Source organism: Crocuta crocuta, unplaced genomic scaffold (genome assembly GCF_008692635.1).
Source record: "Crocuta crocuta isolate KB4526 unplaced genomic scaffold, BGI_CrCroc_1.0 scaffold59-1, whole genome shotgun sequence".
NCBI lineage: Eukaryota > Metazoa > Chordata > Mammalia > Carnivora > Hyaenidae > Crocuta > Crocuta crocuta.
This window is the reverse complement of record NW_027551579.1, coordinates 985,416-1,005,128: the sequence shown is the minus strand read 5'-3', so window position 1 is coordinate 1,005,128 and position 19,713 is coordinate 985,416. Positions and strand designations below refer to the sequence as shown.

At 47.7% G+C, this 19,713-nt stretch overlaps 1 protein-coding gene across 1 annotated transcript in view; it reads left to right on the top strand.

Moving 5' to 3' along the window:
* Positions 1-19,713, top strand: part of NID1 (nidogen 1) — an 85,301-nt gene that overhangs the window by 51,073 nt on the left and 14,515 nt on the right. The window contains exons 10-14 of the mRNA XM_077751698.1: positions 23-148; positions 4,775-4,924; positions 6,683-6,805; positions 16,591-16,809; positions 19,014-19,186. Of these exons, the coding sequence (XP_077607824.1) occupies positions 23-148; positions 4,775-4,924; positions 6,683-6,805; positions 16,591-16,809; positions 19,014-19,186 (791 nt within the window). The remainder of the gene's footprint in view (positions 1-22; positions 149-4,774; positions 4,925-6,682; positions 6,806-16,590; positions 16,810-19,013; positions 19,187-19,713) is intronic.

Here is a 19,713-nt window from a genome sequence, read left to right as displayed (position 1 = left end):
ATGTTGAAAAAATTCGTTGTAGATATCGACGAATGTTCAGAACAGCCCTCAGTGTGTGGGAGCCACGCGATCTGCAATAATCACCCCGGAACCTTCCGCTGCGAGTGTGTGGAGGGCTATCAGTTTTCAGACGAGGGGACGTGTGTGGGTAAGTTTTGTAGGTAACTTTTCAAAGCATTTATTCGTTTATTCATATGTTGTGCAGTACCACACCACCTGGACGAAGGTGTTGCCCCAGGTGATTATCCTGGCTGGGTTTGCTGGCTTCCTGCAGCACCTGGCGAGTGCTGGCTTCTCTTGTTGAGGGAAGCAGTTTACAAGATGAATCAGACTCATTCCTTCCCTCCAACTACCTGGAGGGTCATGTATGTAAGGAATAAGCAGTGTTATTATCTGTGCTAGTAATAGCATCCCTTTACCAGTTGTAAGCTTTTGCACTACATTTCTTCTTATAAAACTCCTTTTCTTTTCATTGTTTTTTAATCCTTCTTAAAACAATTACACTTTTTTCACCATTTGTTTATGTATTTATCTATTTAGTTTAGTTATTTATTTTTGAGAGAGACAAAGATGGAGAGTCAGAGAGAGAATCCTAAGCAGGCTCCACACTGTCAGCGTGGAGCCCGATGTGGGGCTCGAACTCATAAACTGTGAGATCATGACCTGAGCGAAAACCAAAAGTCAGACACTTAACTGACTGTGCTACCCAGGCGCCCCATAATCAATGGTCTTGAGATTCATATGGAGGGAGGATCTGACAGATGATTTAGATTGAAGTTTTCCTGATTAATGTCTAAAATTCAGGGGCACCTGGGTGACTCAGTCGGCTAAGCGTCCGACTTCGGCTCAGGTCATGCTCTCATAGTCTGTAGGTTCGAGCCCTGCGTCGGTCTCTGTGCTGACAGCTCAGAGCCTGGAGCCTGCTTTGGAGTCTCTGTCTCACTCTCTGCACCTTCCCCACTCGTGCTCAGTCTCTCTCTCTTTCTCTCTCAAAAATAAACATTAAAGTTTTTTTAATAGAAAAAAATTCCATTTGGGGCCATTCTGTTCACGGATCTCGATTTTATAAGCCACAAGTAATAGCATAACTTCTTACCCTTGTCGAAGCTGTGAATCGGACTAATAATGCCTTAGGTCAGTGATGATTTGGGTGGTGATGGAGATAGGCCGACCACAAAGAGCCAGATTGTTTAGATTTCTCCACTTTTTCCCCCACTGCTGCACTTTGACCTGTTGGCTCCAGCAATTTTAAGTTCAGAGATTTGTGGAGATTTCCAGGGCTGGAGGGCAATATGCTGAATGGACCATCTGAACTCAACATTTCTTCTCAACAATTCAAAACAGATTCTTCTTTTACGGCCTCAGTGAGCCGTCTCCTTACCGCTTCCTTGCTTTTCACGAAGCCCTAGCGTGGTTTCTGTTTGCTCTGTCTCAGAGCTCGGATGAGGCTCCGAGGTCCCAGGGCGAGGTGATGTCTTCAGGGCGGCAGGGAACAGGCAGTTCTCATACTTTGAATGTGACCCAAACATCTGTGGATTTGGAGAAGCCAGGCGCCTTTGCACAGAGTGAAGCTTTCAGCTCTGCTAAGGTTACTTCTTTTTCTTTTCAATGGAGAACAACAATTTCTGTGTATTTGGCCTCACTTCCTTCCATGCTTTTTGAGGTGAAGGAGATTCAAAGGTTTATTTTCTTTTTTAAAAAAAATGTTTATTTATTTATTTGTGTGTGAGAGAGAAAGAGAGAATCTGAAACAGGCTTAGTGCTGTCCATGCAGAGCCCGGCATGGGGCTTGAACCCATGAACCGAAAGGTAGTGACCTGAGCCGAAGTCGAGTTGGACAGTTAACCAACTGAGCCACCCAGGTGTCCCTCTAAGGTTTATTTTTTCATGACACCGCCATTTACATTACATTTGGACTTACACTTGGGTGGTGGAGCGTGCATTCGTGGGGTAGCTGGCTGTGAGGGGTGAGGTCCGTGTTTGGACCATTTCTGCCGTGCACACTCGCTGGAGGATAGGATGGGGTGCGAGGCAGGTGGGGTGCAAATGTCAACTCCTAGGCATCGGATTTTGAGGAACATGCTTACCGTCTCTGAGCCTCCATTCCTCAGATCGCTCCGCTCATTCCAGGTCAGGGCCCCCCTCCTTGCCCAGGGCTCTCTTCCCGCATGGAGGAGCTAATAAAGTACAACCGCAGCGTACCATCTACTTGTGACTGTAGTTCATTTTTAATTCCCATTTGAGCCACTTTTCTCTCCTTCCCAAACTTCTCCCAGTATCCCCCCGCTCCTGGTAGCTTCCCATCCGTTGTACAGGCGGGATCAGAGTTGTAGAGAGATTACCAGCTCTGCAAGGTCAAGAGCCTTGGAGGGAAGCAGAGCCAGGCGCCCTGGTGTGCCCCCTCTGGTCTCCTTAGGGCTGTCCAGGAAGCTACTTCTCTGCTGCAGGGATAAGCCAGCTGCTCTTCTCCATGACTGTCCTGACCTCTCTTTGAAGGAGCATCATCAGCAAGACCATTTAGAGACTCCATCTGTGTGAGAACCGAGGCAAACCTCCAGGACTGGGGGCAGGGCGGTGGTTGTCAGGAACCGTGGCAACGCTTTCCCTTGAATTGATTTGAAACCTCACTAAAAAATGCTTCATTCATTGTAAAATGAAAAAAGTCGAATGAAAACACTTGGAATTGTGAAGGCAGCTTTCAAAACCCCTTTAAGGAGAAAATTGTTTTGCGGTGGAAACATGGTCTTCCATAAGGAAAAACATGATTTAAGAAATTCAATTTTCTTACATTTCTAGACTTAAGAAATTAAGAGGGCGCCTGGGTGGCTCAGTCAGTTAAGCATCTAACTTCGGCTCAGGTCATGATCTCACGGTTCGTAGGTTCGAGCCCCATGTCAGGCTCTGTGCTGACAGCTAGCTCAGAGCCTGGAGCCTACTTCTGATTCTGTGTTGCCCTCTCTCTCCGACCCTCCCCTGCTCACACTGTCTCTCTCTCTCTCTCTCTCTCTCTCTCTCTCTTTCTCTCAGAAATAAAACATTAAAAAAATTTTTTTTAAAAAGAAATTCAGTTATAAATTGCCTTTTTCTAGAAATGACTTGAAGATTATAGAAACACATACATGTGTGAAGATGATGACGGGGAGAGAACACTGAAATTGCATATGTGCTGACCCCAAGTGTCCCCTCTGTTAAGAAGGGTGCAGCAGATCGAGGCCCTGAGCAAATATAATTTATAAAATGCTCACTTACAATCTATAAATTACATAAAGATTTGTTGTGAGAGACAGAGGAAAGAAAGCAGAGTGAGGCTGATTTCCTGGCTGTTCTATTGACCTGTATTTTCCCTACCTTTTGAGGACCCTAAATTTGTTGACACTATCCCCTTCACACCACAGGCTGAAGGATTTGTTGGGGTGGGGGAGGGACCCTAGAGAAAAGAACAGAAATGAGGGGAAGTGAGAGATGACAGGAGGGTCCAAGGAAGCAGAATGTGTTAGGACTTGGTAGGTATAATGTGGGCTCCTGTTTTCCAGACAAATCTGTGGACCGCTTGCAGTAATTTAAAATCTAGCCACCCTTTGGCCCACAAGACTCGGTTTGCTAATACCTGTCCCGTAGAGTCTTGACTTCAGGAGTCTCAGTGCCAAGTGCACAGGCCGGACCTCCATCCACCACTACTTTACTAACTTCTCATTTCCCACAGACCTTTGAGGAGTATCCTCTCCTTTCTATATCTCCAACAGTGCTTAGAGCTCTCCCTCTCAAAGCACGTGAGCCCAGAAAAACCGGGTTGGGTCTTGGGAAGGCTCACGGAGGAGAAAGAGGAAAAGCCCTCCCTTAAGATAATCCAGACACCAGGGGCCTCTTCAGAGGGAAGCAAAGGTTCTGTTCTGACATTTCAAGGGACAGGATTCTGTCCTGGGTCTTAGAGCTTTAAACCCAGAAGCTAAACGGTACCTTGTGAACCCCCAGAGAACCTGAACCGGCCATTTGAAAATACGCCCTAGACCTCAGCCCTTGGCTTCCATCTCAGGGAAGAGCACAAGGTGAGGTATTACTGGCTAGCCTCTGTGTCACTCACCCACGTCCTGAGCCCTCGTTCTATGAGTTCTAGCATCAGGACCCTTTAGTAAATAAGAGTTCCATCTACTGGGCCTCCTTATGCTTGGCACGTGGGAAGTAATTCCTACAGAGGAAGAACTTGAGGCTCCGAGAAATCATATGATCTACCAAAGCCATGTGGCGGAAGGATTCCTCCTTCCTTCGTGGGAAATGGGTGACTTTGACTTCAGCACTCGTAGTCTGTGTTCTTCCTGCCCGGTGGGCCAAGGGGAGGGACGCCCTGGGGAAGTCCCAGATCCTTCTCTTCAAATGCTCTGACGGAGCTGCCGCAGGAGCGTACACACGTACACCGAGAGGTGTTCCACCTCTGCATCCAGGTGAAAGGGAAGCTGGGTTTGGGGGAACCTGGTGTGGAGAGTGGCCTGAGACAGAGCCCCAGGGGCGAAGCTGAGGGTATCGGGCTGAATGAGCAGCCTTGGTGTCCATCCTCAAAGACTAATCCGAGGCAGAAGCCAGGTGGCAGACAACAGGAAGTCCGGGGGTCTCAACCCAGTGGTGAGCAGAGGATGACACCTGGTAAGATGCCTAGAGCTCCGGGGTTCTAGCACATTCCCCTCAATGGACTAAACCGCTGATGGAGAGGGAACTTAGAAGGTCACTGGGACCACTCAGGGGCCTCGCTTCAAACACCATGTCAACGTTTTGTTTGTAGCTGTTGTGGACCAGCGCCCCGTCAACTACTGCACGACGGGCCTCCACGACTGTGACATCCCACAGCGGGCGCAGTGCATCTACCTGGGAGGGACCTCCTACACCTGCTCCTGTTTGCCGGGCTTCTCTGGGGACGGCCGAGCCTGCCAAGGTGCGTGTCTCCTCTGATTTTTCTCTCTGTGTAACCTCAAAAGATTCCATGTGCTAATTACCAACTCATCCTGAAATTAAGAGAATTACGCTATTTTTTTTAAGTTTGTTTATTTATTTTGAGAGAGAGCGAGTGCAGTGGAGGAGCAGAGAGAGAGGGAGAGAGAGAGAATCCCAAGCATGTCCCGCCCTGTCAGCATGGAGTCCAATGCATGGTTCAGGCTCATGAACCGTGAGATCGTGACCTGAGCCGAAATCAGGAGGTGGACACTTAACCCACTGAGCCACCCGTGCACCCTGAGAATCATCCTTTCAACTCTGTTGGGTAAATGGGCTGCATTTTGTCTGTCTCTGGTAGTGTGAACCAGGCATTTTTCCTTGGAGGCTGTTCTCATTGGGGAAGACACTTAGCCCCCACCTACTATTGTGTTCTGTGATTTGCTCACTTAAGCAACAATTAGACCCCTGCTGTCTGCTAGGAACTGAAGAGATGGTCTTTCACAAAAAGGCAGATAATCCTTGTATACGTGGGGACTTGAGGTCCAGCTTTTTCTTTAGTAAGTCTGTAGCCATTCACCTGGCCTGCTCTCACCTTCTGCTCCAGAAAAAACCAAGTCCCCTTTTAAAATAAATGACTGCAGAGAATGTCTCCACAGAATTCTTTCAGACCTGAGGTCAGTCCATTGTTGGCTGCCAAGATGCTTTTGAAGATGATTTTAGGTAAGATAGCTGTAAAAAAAAGTACACTGATCTCTTGATTTGCAAAATTACTTAATAATACACCATATAGTACTCCTGAAAGTCCAAACTTTTCTAAGATACAATACTTTCTGAGATACAATTTCTGAGATACAATACTTTCTTTTTTTTTAAGTTTATTTATTTGTTTTGAGAGAGCGAGCGAGCAAGGGAGAGACAGACAGAAGAGAGAATCCCAAGCAAGCTCCACACTCAGCACAGAGCCCTACACAGGGCTTGAACTCAAGAACCTTGAGATCATGACCTGAGCTGAAATCAAGAGTTGAACGCTTAACCGACTGAGTCACCCTGGCGCCCTGGGATACTTTCTTTTTGTTACTGAACAAAAAGTAAATGTGAATTTTCTCTGATCTCTGAGGTTTTTCTGTCAGTGGTTAATCATGTCTCCAAACTGTCAGACATTTTTAAAGTTCTCATTTGTGATGACAACGATCATTTTATATAATATGCAAAAGAATCTTTTTTTTCCCCTTTTACATGCTCGATTTTCCATGAAAACATTATCATCCAAGTGAAACACATTTATAAATACACAAGATAGAAATTGGAGAGTGAGTGGTTTTTTTTTAATGTTTATTTTTGAGAGAGAGAGAGAGAGAGAGAGAGAGGCAGAGCATGAACAGGGCAGGGGCAGAGAGAGAGGGAGACACAGAATCTGAAGCAGGTTCCAGGCTCCAAGCTGTCAGCACAGAGCCTGACACAGGGCTCGAACTTACAGACCTCAAGATCATGACCTGAGTCAAAGTGACACTTAGCTGACTGAGCCACCCAGGCGCCCCAGAGAGTTTGTGTTTAGATGACTAATGTTTGGTGAACTTTCAATCACTGTTCCCAGATCAGAAACAGAGCCCCCTAGAGCTGAGCAAGTGGTTTAAATTATCGCATAAACCATGCAGGCTCTGTAGTGCAATGGATAGTGCATTGAACTTTTAAATTATTGTATAAACTATGAATTCCAGAAGAAGTTTCATTGTTCCTGGGCTTTGTGGCTCTTTTGCAGACGTGGATGAATGCCAGCCAAGCCAATGTCACCCTGATGCCTTTTGCTACAACACACCCGGCTCCTTCACATGCCAGTGCAAACCTGGTTATCGTGGAGACGGCTTCCATTGTGTGCCTGGAGGTAAGGTGTCAGAGATGTTTGGAGTTGATAGGCCATTGCCACATTCATGAGGCCTGAGTCCATGACCCTGGGAGAGGAGGTGAGATGGGGAAGTTGGAGTCTCTATGGAGGGTCCTAAGGGTTGTTAAGGTGGGAGATCAGAGCACAGCCATGGTGTACAGGCATGTAGGGTGTGCACTGCACAACCCCAGGGGCTGCCACACAGACCATAACTGTACTGTCAACCTAGAGTCTGGTCATCCTTATAACTTGAGCAAGCAGTTCAGAGTAAGAATTGCTCTATATTAGGGTTCTCCAGAGAAACAGCTAATAGTGTGTGTGTGTGTGTGTCTGTGTCTGTGTCTGTGTTTGTTGTCTGTGTGTGTGTTTGTGTATAAAGGGATATATCACAAGGAATTGGTTCTCATGATTATAAAGACTTGCAAGTCCCAAGATCTGCAGTTAGCAAACTGGAGACCCAGGCAGCTAATGTTTCCATTTGAGACTGAAGGCAGAGAAAAGCCAGGGTCCCAGCTCATAGTAATTAGGAAGGAAGATTCTCTCTTGCTCGGGGCAGGCCCAACTTTTTTATTCTATGCTAGCCTTCTACTCTTTGGATGAGGCCAATCTGCTTTACTCAGTCTGTGAAGGTAAAAGTTAATCTCATCCAAAACGTCCTCACAGAACACCTAGAATGTTTGACTGAATATCTGGTACCCAGATATCTGGCATATCCCCACCCTGTGGCCCAGTCAAGTTCACACAGAAAATTGACCCATCCTAGCTTCCTAGGAGTCACAGGAGATAGAGCTAGGGTGGAAGTAGGGAGCACGGGTGAAGGGCCACGACGGGGGGAAGATGGAGGCCGAGGATGCTACAGAATTGTCCCCATTACTGCATATAGCTGGACCGTGCACCTGTTGAAGTTACCTGCTCACCCAAAGCTTGGGTGCCATCTCATTAGACCCTAAGAATAATGATGGCCCTAGGTCCGTATCTGGATTCAATTCTGGGAACTTGGGAGGTGCTCGACAGATGCTATTGCGTGAATACGTGTAATTGGCTGCCGTTTGTTAGGACCTGTTCTGTGTTAGTAGCTTCACCTGTACTGTTTCATGTAATGTTCACTGTTGTCTTTTTAAAGCGAACACTATTATGATCTCCACTGATAGAGAATGCTAACGCTTAAAAAGATAAAGACATAATCAAGGTCCCGCTGGTAGTAAGTGCCAGAACTGAGACTCAAATCCAGGTCCGTACGATGGACTCCGGCCTGGATTCAGGCCTCTAAACCACGTGATATTCTGTCTTGAGATTAAGAATGCGTTTGACACTGTAGACTGGAGTCATGTGATTGCTTATTTTTAATTACTGCTGCTGTTCTTGGCCAGATATATTTATGCCACTGTAAATATGTTATATATACATAAATGCACAAGTATATAATGTTTTAACAAAATATCCATTTCACCACTTTTTTTTAAATTTATTTTTGAGAGCAAGTGAGCCGGAGAGGGGCAGAGAGAGAGGGAGAGGGAGAGTCCCAGGCTGGCTCTGCACTGCTCGAACCCACGAACTGTGAGATCAGGACCTGAGCTGAAATCAAGAGCTGGAAGCTCAATCTACTGAGCCCCCCTGGCCACCCCTGTTTCACCACCTTTTAAAGCAATTAATAGCCATTTCCGTATGTGTCTCCTTCACTAGCCTGTGAATGTAGGGTGCATATGCATTTTATTTTTACATCCAGTGATATCCAGTCAAGCACGTGGCCCATGATGGTGCTCACATATTTATTACTGTTGAACCAAATGAATGTACCAGTTTCCATGCCTACCGGCAGTATATAAAACTATTATGTATCCCCACTCTCAACAGGACTACATGTGACTGGTTTTTTGGATAGTTGCCCATCTAAAAGGAGAAAAATCATAGATTAAGTTAAAATCTGGATATATATAATACATATTTCTGGTCCACACTGTTCCCTTCTGATTAGAACAACGGTCAACATACTACTCCTTGCACATCATATCTGGCCCACCTCTTGTTTTTATAAATAAAGTTTTATTGGAATACAGCCATGCTTGTTAGTTTATGTAAGTCTGTGGCTTCTTTAATCTTACAAAGGCCGAGGTCAGTAGTTGTGACAGAGACCATAAGGCGTGCATAGCCTAAAATATTTACTACCTGCTTCTTGAGAGAAAACGTTTGTCAACCAGCCAGAATGACCCGAGGGAAGGCCAACCTTTTGTTCCTGAAATTGGGGGTAAGAACTGTTAGTGCTGCCCATAGATTCTGATAGGCAGGCCTGTGATGGTCTTAGTCAAGACTCCCCAGCAGCTACTAAAAATCACGAACATTCCGTTATTTCCCTAAGCTTGCTTCACATCACCAGTTCAAAAAGAAGCAGATGTCTTCATTTTTTGTTTTTTGTTTTTAACCTCACTCCTTGCCCCCTCTTTAAGGCTCTGTTAAGTAAACAGAAACAAATTCATCCCTGCAGGCTAGAATATGAAGCTGGGACAAGGATGAAACTGATGAGCGCAATCTGCTAGGATTGTTTATGTATTCAGTCCTGTTCTCCTAAGAAATTCAACATCTAATTAAATAGTCAAGAGAGAATGTGCACTAGAGATACATACCAATGTTCACTGAGTATTTGCTTGTAATAGAAAAGAAATCTAAAAGAGTATTGGTAGGAGGCACGGACCTGAAGTTTTGGTACAGTTCGATACAGTGAAATAATATGCAGCAGTTAAAATGAGGAAAATGTAAAAAATGTAAAAATGTTAAAAAGTTGAAGTAAGTAAAATAAGTCAATGGTTAAAATGAGTTAATGGATAAACCTTGACAACAGATTGAGCAGAAAAAAAGTTGCAGAAGGGTACATGCGATGTGATCCCATTTATATAAATTATAACACTGTCGGTCGGGCACCCAACTCTTGGTTTTATCTCAAGTCATGATCTCACAGTTTGTAAGTTTGAGCCCCGCACCGGGCTCTTGTGCGGACAGCGCAGAGCCTGCTTCAGACTCTCTCTCCCTCTCTCTCTGCCCCTCCCCCATTCACACTGTCACTGTCTCTCTCAAAAACAAATAAATAAACTTAAAAAATATATAATGCTATATGAAAATAAACCTATGTGTGTATACGTATGTAGGAAATCTATAAAATGCCTGCACGGTAGGAGAGAGGAAGTAGGGATTGAGGAAGGTTACGCAAGAGCTGCCTCTGTATTCCCAATTATTTTTTTTCAGTGGAATACGAACGCAGAGGTTTTCATCATATTTTTCTAAATTTTGTCTAAAATATTTTATGAAATATCAGCAGGGAGAAAACTAATGTCATCCGGACGCCTATGCCAAGCACAATGAAGTGCAGGGAGTTGGACAGTCAGCACTTAATTTAGTACCTGCTATGTACAGAAGGGACTAGTTGAAAAAACTAAACTGACTTTGAGGGTGAGTCAATTAGGGTGACAGCTACGGCAGTGTCAACTGATGACAGACAAGGCAAGAAATTCTGATTTGTGTCCCCCAAGCCTCTGCACTCTTGCTCACAACCTGCATATGGATTGTGAAATCCATTCCATGGATCGCTATTACCATTTTTGTTTAAATGAAGTGGAATAGAAAACAATAATCAAGAAAATACCAGAGTATGTAGAGTATATATAGGAGGAAAAAGTACTGTTTCATGAAATGATGCTTGTATCCACACGGGTGAGGATGTGTGCGTAAGTGTACGTGTGTGTCGAGTTGCTGAGTGGAATGTATTCCTGTGGGTCATGGCCCGAAAGTTTGAAAGCCACCGTGGTACAGTTGACTCTTGAACAACACGGGGGTTAGGGGCCCTGACCCCCCCCCCCCACGCAGTTGAAAATCCATGTATAACTTTTGACTGCCCAAAAACTTAGCTACTAAGAGCCTACTGCTGACTGATAGCATAAACAGTCGATTAATACATACTCTGTATGTGGTATGTGTTACATGCATTCTAACAATGAGCTAGAGTAAAGAAAATGTCATTCAGAAAATCGTAAGGAAGAGAAAATACATTTATAGTTCTGTTCGATAAGAAACTCCACAGTTCAGAACCATGTTGTTTAAGAGTCCATTGTAGTCATCTATTGTGATGTAACAAGTTATCCTCAGGATTGCGGCTAAAACAATAAATATTATCTCACAGTTTCTGTGGTCAGGAATTCAGGAGCAGCTTAGCTGGGTGGTCTTGGATCAGGGTCTCTCCTTAGGGTGTTGTCCAGGAATTAGCTGGGGCTGCGGTCTCTGAGGGTTATCTGAGGCACAGGGATACCCGTAATTGCTGGCAGGCCTCTGTTCCTCATCGACTGTTGGGACTGAGGACTTCAGGTCTTCACAGCCTGGGTCTCTTAATAGGATGCCTCAGCGACTTCAGCCCCTGGCAGCTGGCTTCCTCCAGACCAACTGATGAGAGAGAGAACATCCAAGATGGAAGCCATGGTCTTTTGTAACCTCATCTTGGAAGTGACACGCTGTCCCTTCTGGTGATACTCTTAGTTACAGGCCAGCCCCCTAACAGCATTGAAAGGGAATTGCCTAAATGTGAAAATACCAGGAGGCTGAAGATGAGGGCCATCTTGGAGGCTGGCTACCACAGCCAATGACCTTGCCTCAGGAATGTGCAGCGGAATGTAATTGGCTAGATTTTTGGAAAGTAGGAGAATGGAATATTAGCAGATCAAAGAGGCACATAATACAACGTCCTGGGATAGAGTTGCAGAGTTTGGCCCTTAAGGGCAAATACCAAACCTACAGATGTTTTATCACCTCTTTTCATGCTTGGCGCTCATCACACTTAGCGTCTCCCACCTAGAGGCATACCACACAACTTTAGACACAAAGGCACTTCAAGAGTTCAGAAAGTAGGGCTGTAAGGAAAGCTGAAAACATTGAGGAACAATACAGTTTAGAGAAAGAAAACTGAGGAACGATTTAATGTATGTCTTGGTTTTCATGTCTTGTTTGTGTCTCAGTGTGCACTTTACTTCAAGCAAACCCTATGTTAGAAAACTTGAATTTCCTAGTCAGAACTAGAAGGAACTCTAGAAATTCTATATTTCATCTCCTTCGTTTTATAAACAAAGACCGCCTGAGTGATTTCTCGGTTTACAAAAAGGTTCCTTGAACTCTTTATGTAAAAGAATTTTCTATAGCAATTTTTCTCAAAATGGAGTAAAGCCCTTTTTAAAAGAAATTCTTTTTTTTTAAGTTTATTCATTTAGTTTGAGAGAGAAAAAGCACACACCGACATACACACACACACACACACGCACACACACGCACATCCGTGCAAGTTGGGGAGGGGCAGAGAAAGAGGGAGAGAGAGAATCCCAAGCAGGATCCGCACTGTCAGCACAGAGCCCAGTGCAGGGCTCAAACTCACACCCCATGAAATCATGACCTGCGTCGAAATCAAGAGTCAGATGCTCAACCAACTGAGCCACTCAGATGCCCCAAAAGAAGGACATTCTTAAAGTCTCTGATGTTGGTTTAGATTATTTTTATTATAGATAAGTGCGTGTGTAGAAGAGCCCCCAGGAGCAGCTGGCCCCTCTTGGGGGCAAACTGGGCAGGAAGAGGCTAAAAAATGGTGCCTCCCCACATGAGTTCCTCAACCCCATTGAATATATCAGAGGCTGTGATAGTTATCTAGTTGAATTGACACAGAGAAGGAAATTTAATCAGGCAAGGGAATGAAATGCAAGTCAGGAAATTAAAAAGGTACTTTTTTTCTTATTTCTCCTTCTATTCAATTTCCTCTCATTTTCTTTGTCCCCAACCTTGAGAAAGTCACCCCAGACTTCCTGCTGTTCCCTGGACAGATATCAGGTCTTGACTGCTTCCTCCCCCGAGCAGATCAAACTAGATGAATAAAAGGAATCTTGCCTGAGTGGTCATTTTATCAGCCAAAAACACGGCCAGGAAATGTGTCTTTATTACTCCCTCCTCACGCTACCCACTGTGGAAAATTCTCCATGGGGGGCTGGGGCCAGCAGCGGGGGGGCTCCCCCTGGAGCTGCTCCCCCCGCCTGGTGGCCCAGCTGAGAAGCCATCCCCAGAAACCCAGCAACCTCACAGCTTTCCATAAACACACTTGAAATTCCATTTCCTGAGTCACAGCTGAGGTTTTCCCTCCTTTTTATGAGTTCAAAATACAGCACTTTAAAGTTCCACTGTAAATTGTCACTTACTTGAGATGTTGTATGGCAGCCAAACACCACATCGGTGCAGAACTGTCAGCCACGTAGAATGGGGTAACCTCTGGTTCCTCAAACGTTTGGTTTGGTTGACTGCCCGCAGAGCACCAGGTGTGTTTTCTAGTTGGAAAGGCAGCATCAGATATAGACGTTGATGGAGGGAAAATGAGTTTGTGGGCCACACATAATTTTAGTGGGTGCGTTAAGCTCACTTGTGTATGCCACTGTTGACATAACCCATCCAGCGTGCACTGGGCTTGTGGGTACAGATGGGGTAGGGGGCTGGGCTAGGAATCCAAAGACCCAGGTTTCTAGCTTGAGCTGACCCACTTATATGTGCTGTGATCGGGGAGCCCCTTCACCAGTCTGAGCCTCGGGTCTCTCATTAGGTGGAAAAAATATAGTTAGTTGCCTGTTGCATAGGATTCTAGTAGAGAAGTTAAATGAAACGTGTAAACTGAGACACCTTATGCAGAAAACTAAAACCCTGTGCACACGTAAGGTATTGAGGAGGTGAACAGGTTCTATGTCCAGGAGTAAACAGGCCCCAACATTTTTATTCCCAACCAGATGGCTTCTTTCCATCTTTGTTTGGCTCTTCCTACATCATTTTTTTTTTTTTAATATTAGCCCCTAAGACAAAAGGGAAAGCAATACCCACTTTTTCCTAGCCACGTTCAACACCCCCTTTCCAGGCATGTTCACTGCTTCTGATTAAGGGAACAACCACATGAAGCAGGGTAATGTGAGAATTGGCAACACAGACAAAAGGTACTTTAAACATTTACTGGCAACGTGCATGCTAAATGTCACCATGAAGGCCATGTGTAGATACAGTCACAAATGAACATGTGAGCACTGAATTTAAAATTTGCTCTGTGTGCATTGTCTAATCATATTTCACTTACTCCTCTGAGTAATACACTACGGGGTATTACTACAGTCCCCAGAGGCCAGATCTGGCCCACTGTCTGTGTTTGTAAATAAAGTTTTATTGGAACACTGATTCGTTTATGTGTTAGATTTGGTTGCTTCTTGGCCACCTCTGCAGAGTAGAGTAGTTGTGACAGAGACCACATGGCCCACAAAGTTGAAAGTATTTACTCTCTGCCTCTCAACAGGAAAAGTCAGTGGAGCCCTGTACTAGATCTGTACATAACCACAGTCTTACGGTGAAGATCAAAAACAGCACTTTGAGGGCACCTGGGTGACTCAGTCAGTTATGCTTCTGACTCTTGATTTCGGCCCAGGTCATGATCTCACGATTCCTGAGATTGAGCCCCAGTGCGGAGCCTGCTTGGGATTCCCTCTTCCTCTCTCTCTGCCCCTCCTTGCTTGCACTCTCACTCTCTCTCAAAAATAAATAAACATTAAAAAAGAAAAATGGCACCTGGATGGCTCAGTTAGTTAAGCATCTAACTTTAGCTCAGGTCATGATCTCACAGTTCATGAGTTTGAGCCCCATGTCAGGCTCTGTGCTGACAGCTCACAGCCTGGAGCCTGCTTCAGATTCTGCATCTCTCTCTCACTCTGCAACTCTCCTGCTCACACTGTGTCTCTCTGTGTCTCTCAAAAATAAATGTAAAAAAAAATAGATAAGCTTTAAAATACCTAGCACTTTGGGGGCGCCTGGGCTCTTGATTTTAGCTCAAGTCATGATCCCAGTGCTGTGGGATCGAGCCCCGTATCTGGCTCCGTGCTGAGTGTGGAGGCTGCTTAAGATTCTTTCTCTTACTCTGCCTTTTGCTCTCACTCTCTCTTTTTAAACACACACACCCACACCTGGCACTTGGTACCCTTTGCTCTCTTAGACCTGCGGAGACTTCTGTGGGTCCATCCTGTTCCAGCCTTCTCTGTCAAGATAGATTGTCACATTGTGTTTTCTTGTTCCCTCCCCTCTGGACCATGAGCTTCTTGAGCTCTGCCCTTGTCAGGTGCTTCCTGAGTTGAGGTGAGAGAGATGGAGTGGAATCCACTCGGGGAGACAAACAAGGAACAAGAGTCTCAGTGCCTGTGTGACACAGAGCTCCAGGGCAGGTGAGCGCAGGCCCCCCCCACCCCCCCAGCTACAGAGGCACATGGGACCCAGCTCTGGAGGGCCCGGTAAGGCTTCTGGAGGGAAGTAAACGTCTAAGCACATTTTTGAAGGATTACCTGGGAGGGAGGGAAAGCAGGGTCAAGGAGGAAGGGGTGTGACTCAACAAATAGCACATGGAAAGGCCTAGAAAAGAGAGGCAGTCAGCATAGTTCGGGTTGGCCGAAGCATGCCTCACGGCAGTCAGTGCTGCTGCTGGTGTCTGGCTGTCACTCTGTGGTGGAGACTCCAGGGCTGAGGGGATGCTGGCCTGGGCCTTGTGGTGGCCAGACTCCAGCCACTATGGAACCACCTAGAACTCTGCGTATTGGGAAGTTGTTGAATTCCAGGCCGTAGCTTCTCATCGGCAATTCCCCAGAGATCTAGAAGTAGTTCCCTACTTGGGGATCTGAGTTGCATGGCTGAGAGGCCATGTCTCGTGCCAAACATGAAGTCATCATTAAAATGACACGCGGTTGTTGGAAAATGCACCCTGTGCTGTTTGGTCTCCCAAATCTTTGGCCTCAGTTCAACGTGGATAGTCAAGAAGCTTGACATGATAAAAAGGACAAATTTCAGAGAAGCAAAGTTTCCCAAAGTAAATTTCAGTGATGTCCGCCCAGTGATGAATGGATAAACCAATGCGGTGTAGCCACCCTGTGGAATAGTATTTAGCCATCCAAAGGGATGGCGTACTGATGGACGCTACTGATGAATGAACCCCAACACATTCTGCCAAGTGAGAGCAGCCAGACACAGCAGGTCACGTGTCATGTGATCCCAGTTATAAGACGTGTCCAGGAGAGGCCACCCACAGAGACAGAAGGCAGGTTGCTGGATGCCAGGGGCTGAGGTTGGGCAGAAACGGAGAGCCATGCTCTGCTTCTGGGTATTCGATTTCCTTTGGAGCTGAGGACAGTGGATCAGTATTTGGTAGAGGTGGTGGCCGCCTAACACTGACTATACGAAATGCCACAGAATTATTCCCTTCAAAGTAGTTAATTTCATGGTATGTCTGTTCTGCCTCAGTTGTTACAAACTGAAACCAAAAAATGCTTAGCAGAGAAAAGAAAATGTGAATATAATCTTGACCGTCAGATCCCTTATACAGGATGGTATTTTATGTTTTAGAAAATTTTTTTAATGTTTTATTTATTTCTGAGAGAGAGAGAGACCGTGTGAGCAGGGGAGGGTGAGAGAGAGAGGGAGACATAGAATTTGAAGACAAGCTCCAGTCTCTGAGCTAGCTGTCAGCACAGAGCCTGACGCGGGGCTTGAACCCATGAACCGTGAGGTCATGACCTGAGCCGAAGTCGGACACTTAACCGACTGAGCCACCCAGGTGCCCCTGGTATTTTATGTTTTAGAACCACCCAGCGATGAACGGGCAGCCTTCACGGGGCTGAGTCCAATGTGGGTGACCTGCAGTCACGGCCAGGGAGCACCGACCGATGGCACGGCTGACCGCCTCCCTCCCTTTGTCTCTGTCGTAGAAATGGAGAAAACACGGTGCCAGCTGGAGCGAGAACACATCCTTGGGGCAGCGGGGGCGGCGGACCCGCAGCGGCCAGGCCTGTTCGTCCCCGAGTGTGACGAGCATGGTCACTACGCGCCCACCCAGTGCCACGGCAGCACCGGCCACTGCTGGTGTGTGGATCGCGACGGCCGAGAGCTGGAGGGCACCAGGACCAGGCCTGGGATGAGGCCTCCCTGTAAGTCGGAGGGCAGTGCTGTGCTGGGCTTGTGTCTGAGAAGGGCCTGGGGGACTGGGGTCCCAGTGCCCGTGGGCATCACAGGGGGCCTCGCCCAGGATGCTGGTGGCACTTCATGTCTGCCCTAAATCCTGCACTGCTCCGCTGGCCCAGGCACCGTTCCCTCCCTCTGCACCCCTTTTCTCTGTCTCCCTCATCATGCACCCCACTCCCTCCACTTCTCTGCCCCCCACACCCATTCTCCTCCTTTCCTGTGCAGATCTGCTCTGTACAGACGCCGGCGGGACCGACTGCAGCAATACTGCGGTTGGTCACGGAGAGTGCATGTGCCGTGGGTCCCCCGGGGCACAGTCCCGTCAGGGTGGCCTGGCCGTCCAGTGTCTGGGACGTTGAAGGCATGGGAGAGGCCGACCGAAGCCCTTCACTAGGAGGCGCTGGGCAGGGAGCAGGAACCTGTGGGCGGCCCAGCTGGGCTGTGTGGCTCGGGCCCCAAACTGCCTCGGTCCCCACGTCCTCAACCTCACACGAGCAGAGGAGCAAAATCTCTTGGAGGGATCCGGCTCTAGAATCCTGACTCTGTCTCAAACGTAGGAAATGATCATTGTCACAAGTTATCGAAGTCAGATACAGACAGTCATTGAATCTCCATTCTCCATTCAGCTAATAATCAAGGATTATTTCCGGAAGCTGTTAAGAGGCTGCTAAGTGAGCAGGAAGTGGTCATTAATTCATCCGGCCGACGTTAACTGAGCTTCCGATGCTGGGGTCAGTGCTGGGGGCCCAGATGGGGGAGTCGCAGGATGGCCCCCAGAAGGTCAGAGGCCAGGTGAACAGGTGCAGAGCAGGGAGAGGAGCTCCGTGAAAGAGTAGGGGGCCAGGAGACCCAGAGGAAGGTGTCCCTGGCTTCCGTGGGTGTGGGGGGTACTTGGGGAAGGCTTTCCAGAGCAGCTGGTGTGAACCAAGTTATTGAGCAGGGATAAAGATAGCAGCTCTTGGGAGGCTGGCGGTGAGAAGCCGATTCCCGGCAGCAGGAGTAGGCTGAGCACTCAGAGACATTGCAGGGGTGTCTGTCCTCTGGGGGGGAGTCGAGGTGAAGGCCTCAGGTGCAGAGGAGCCTGGGGTTGATCACGATGGCAGCTGGGAGCCGAGGGAGGATCTTGAGCAAGCATCGACGTGACCGGGTTTGGGTTTTAGAAGTGTTGCTGCCTGGACCGTGGAAACCGAGATAGATAGAGGCTCTCGGGTGGGGAGTGGAGAGTCTGTCCCAGTGCTTAAAACTAATCCAGGTGAGAAGCCTCCAGGGAAAGACCTGAGGGGCTGGCAGTGAGTTTGGAAAGGAGGGATGGATTCCAGAGAGTGTGAAGAGGTCAGCCAGATTGGCTTATGTCACTACCTGGGTACAATGGGCAAGACGTGGAAATGGCCCCAGTGATGACCGGGTCCAGCTCTCTCTCTTCGGAGAGCAGGAGACAAAGCCCAGGAAGATCCATGACTCAGCCACACAGCAAGGGAGTGGAGGGCTGGGTCTAGGCTTCCTGACCCCCACTCTGTGCCCCTCACCCTGTTTGTCGGGACATTCTGTCGTCAGGGGAGCCGGGTTGTCACGCCAGGCATCAGGGTCAGTGTTTAGGAGGCCAGGCGGAACCTGGGGGCAAGTTAGCCCCTGATCATCGTTCTGTCCTTGGAAGCTCAGGAGGGACGTGTTCCCGCTCGGGAGGGTGTGAGACTCGTGAGACTCGCCCACCATGGGGGACAGGATCCTAGGGGCCCCTGAGAGCCCCTCCAGCACTGGGAAGTTTGCACCTGCCAGTGAGAAGGGAGCACCCTGCGGGCAGGCTTTCTAGGGGCTGTTCTTGCTGCTGTTTTGGTTCACTGCCTCGGCCCATGTCCACGCAGCCCATGCCCAAAGCAGGGCATGAATGGTTCCATTATTTCTTTTTCTAAGGGGAAGTCCAAGCCCCATTTTCGCATGACCTTTAATGTCAGACCCATGCCCCGCCTTCTCTTCTTCACAGATGCCCTTTGATTGAGGTCTTTCTGCATCTTGTGCTTTTAGATACACATGGGCATTGAGTAGCCGTGCGCCCTGCGGTGCCGTGAAGGCGGTGTGACAGTGTGTGTGTGTGTGTGTGTGTGTGTGTGTGTGTGTATGTGTGCGCGCGCGTGTGCATTCCTACCGCACACAGACATCTCCTGCCACCTAGGTCTGAGTACCGTGGCCCCCCCGATTCACCAAGGACCCTCCGTCCCCACCGCTGTGATCCCTCTGCCACCTGGGACCCACTTACTCTTTGCTCAGACCGGGAAGATAGAACGCCTCCCCCTGGAAGGAAGCACCATGCAGAAGACAGAAGCCAAGACGTTGCTTCACGCCCCGGTGAGTGCCGGCTCAGTGCGCTTGGTGACAGCTTCCGCTTCAGCCACCCGGGAAAACAATCAGGTGAAGTTAGACCAGTACCGGGGCTTGACCCCTGGATGCAGGAACCTATGGATTCTTTGTGACCGCAGGTGTCCATCTCTAGAGGGGGTCACCATGTCCCCGAGCTGCCTGTGTAGCTGGGAGGGTGGGAGCAGAGTCGAGAAGGCCTTTGAGAGACCACTGGTGTCTGACCCCGTGGGCGGGGGCGTCACATGAGTTTGTGGATCTGGTTTGTGTGCGTCTCCCAGGTCTGACCTTGCCATTCCTGCTCAATTAGAAAAGTGGCTTGTGTTTGGTGGACCGTCACCTCAGGATCTTCATATCTGCCCCGAGGCAATAACAGCTTTGGCTTAGAACTTTCCAAAGCATCAAAGATGCATTTTGTGAGTTGGGGAATTTTTGTCTGTTAGAGGCTGGTGGCTCCTGAAAAGCCCTTCTGTTAACGTCTGTGATCCTGACCCCCCTCTTGCCAAGAAACCAGACTT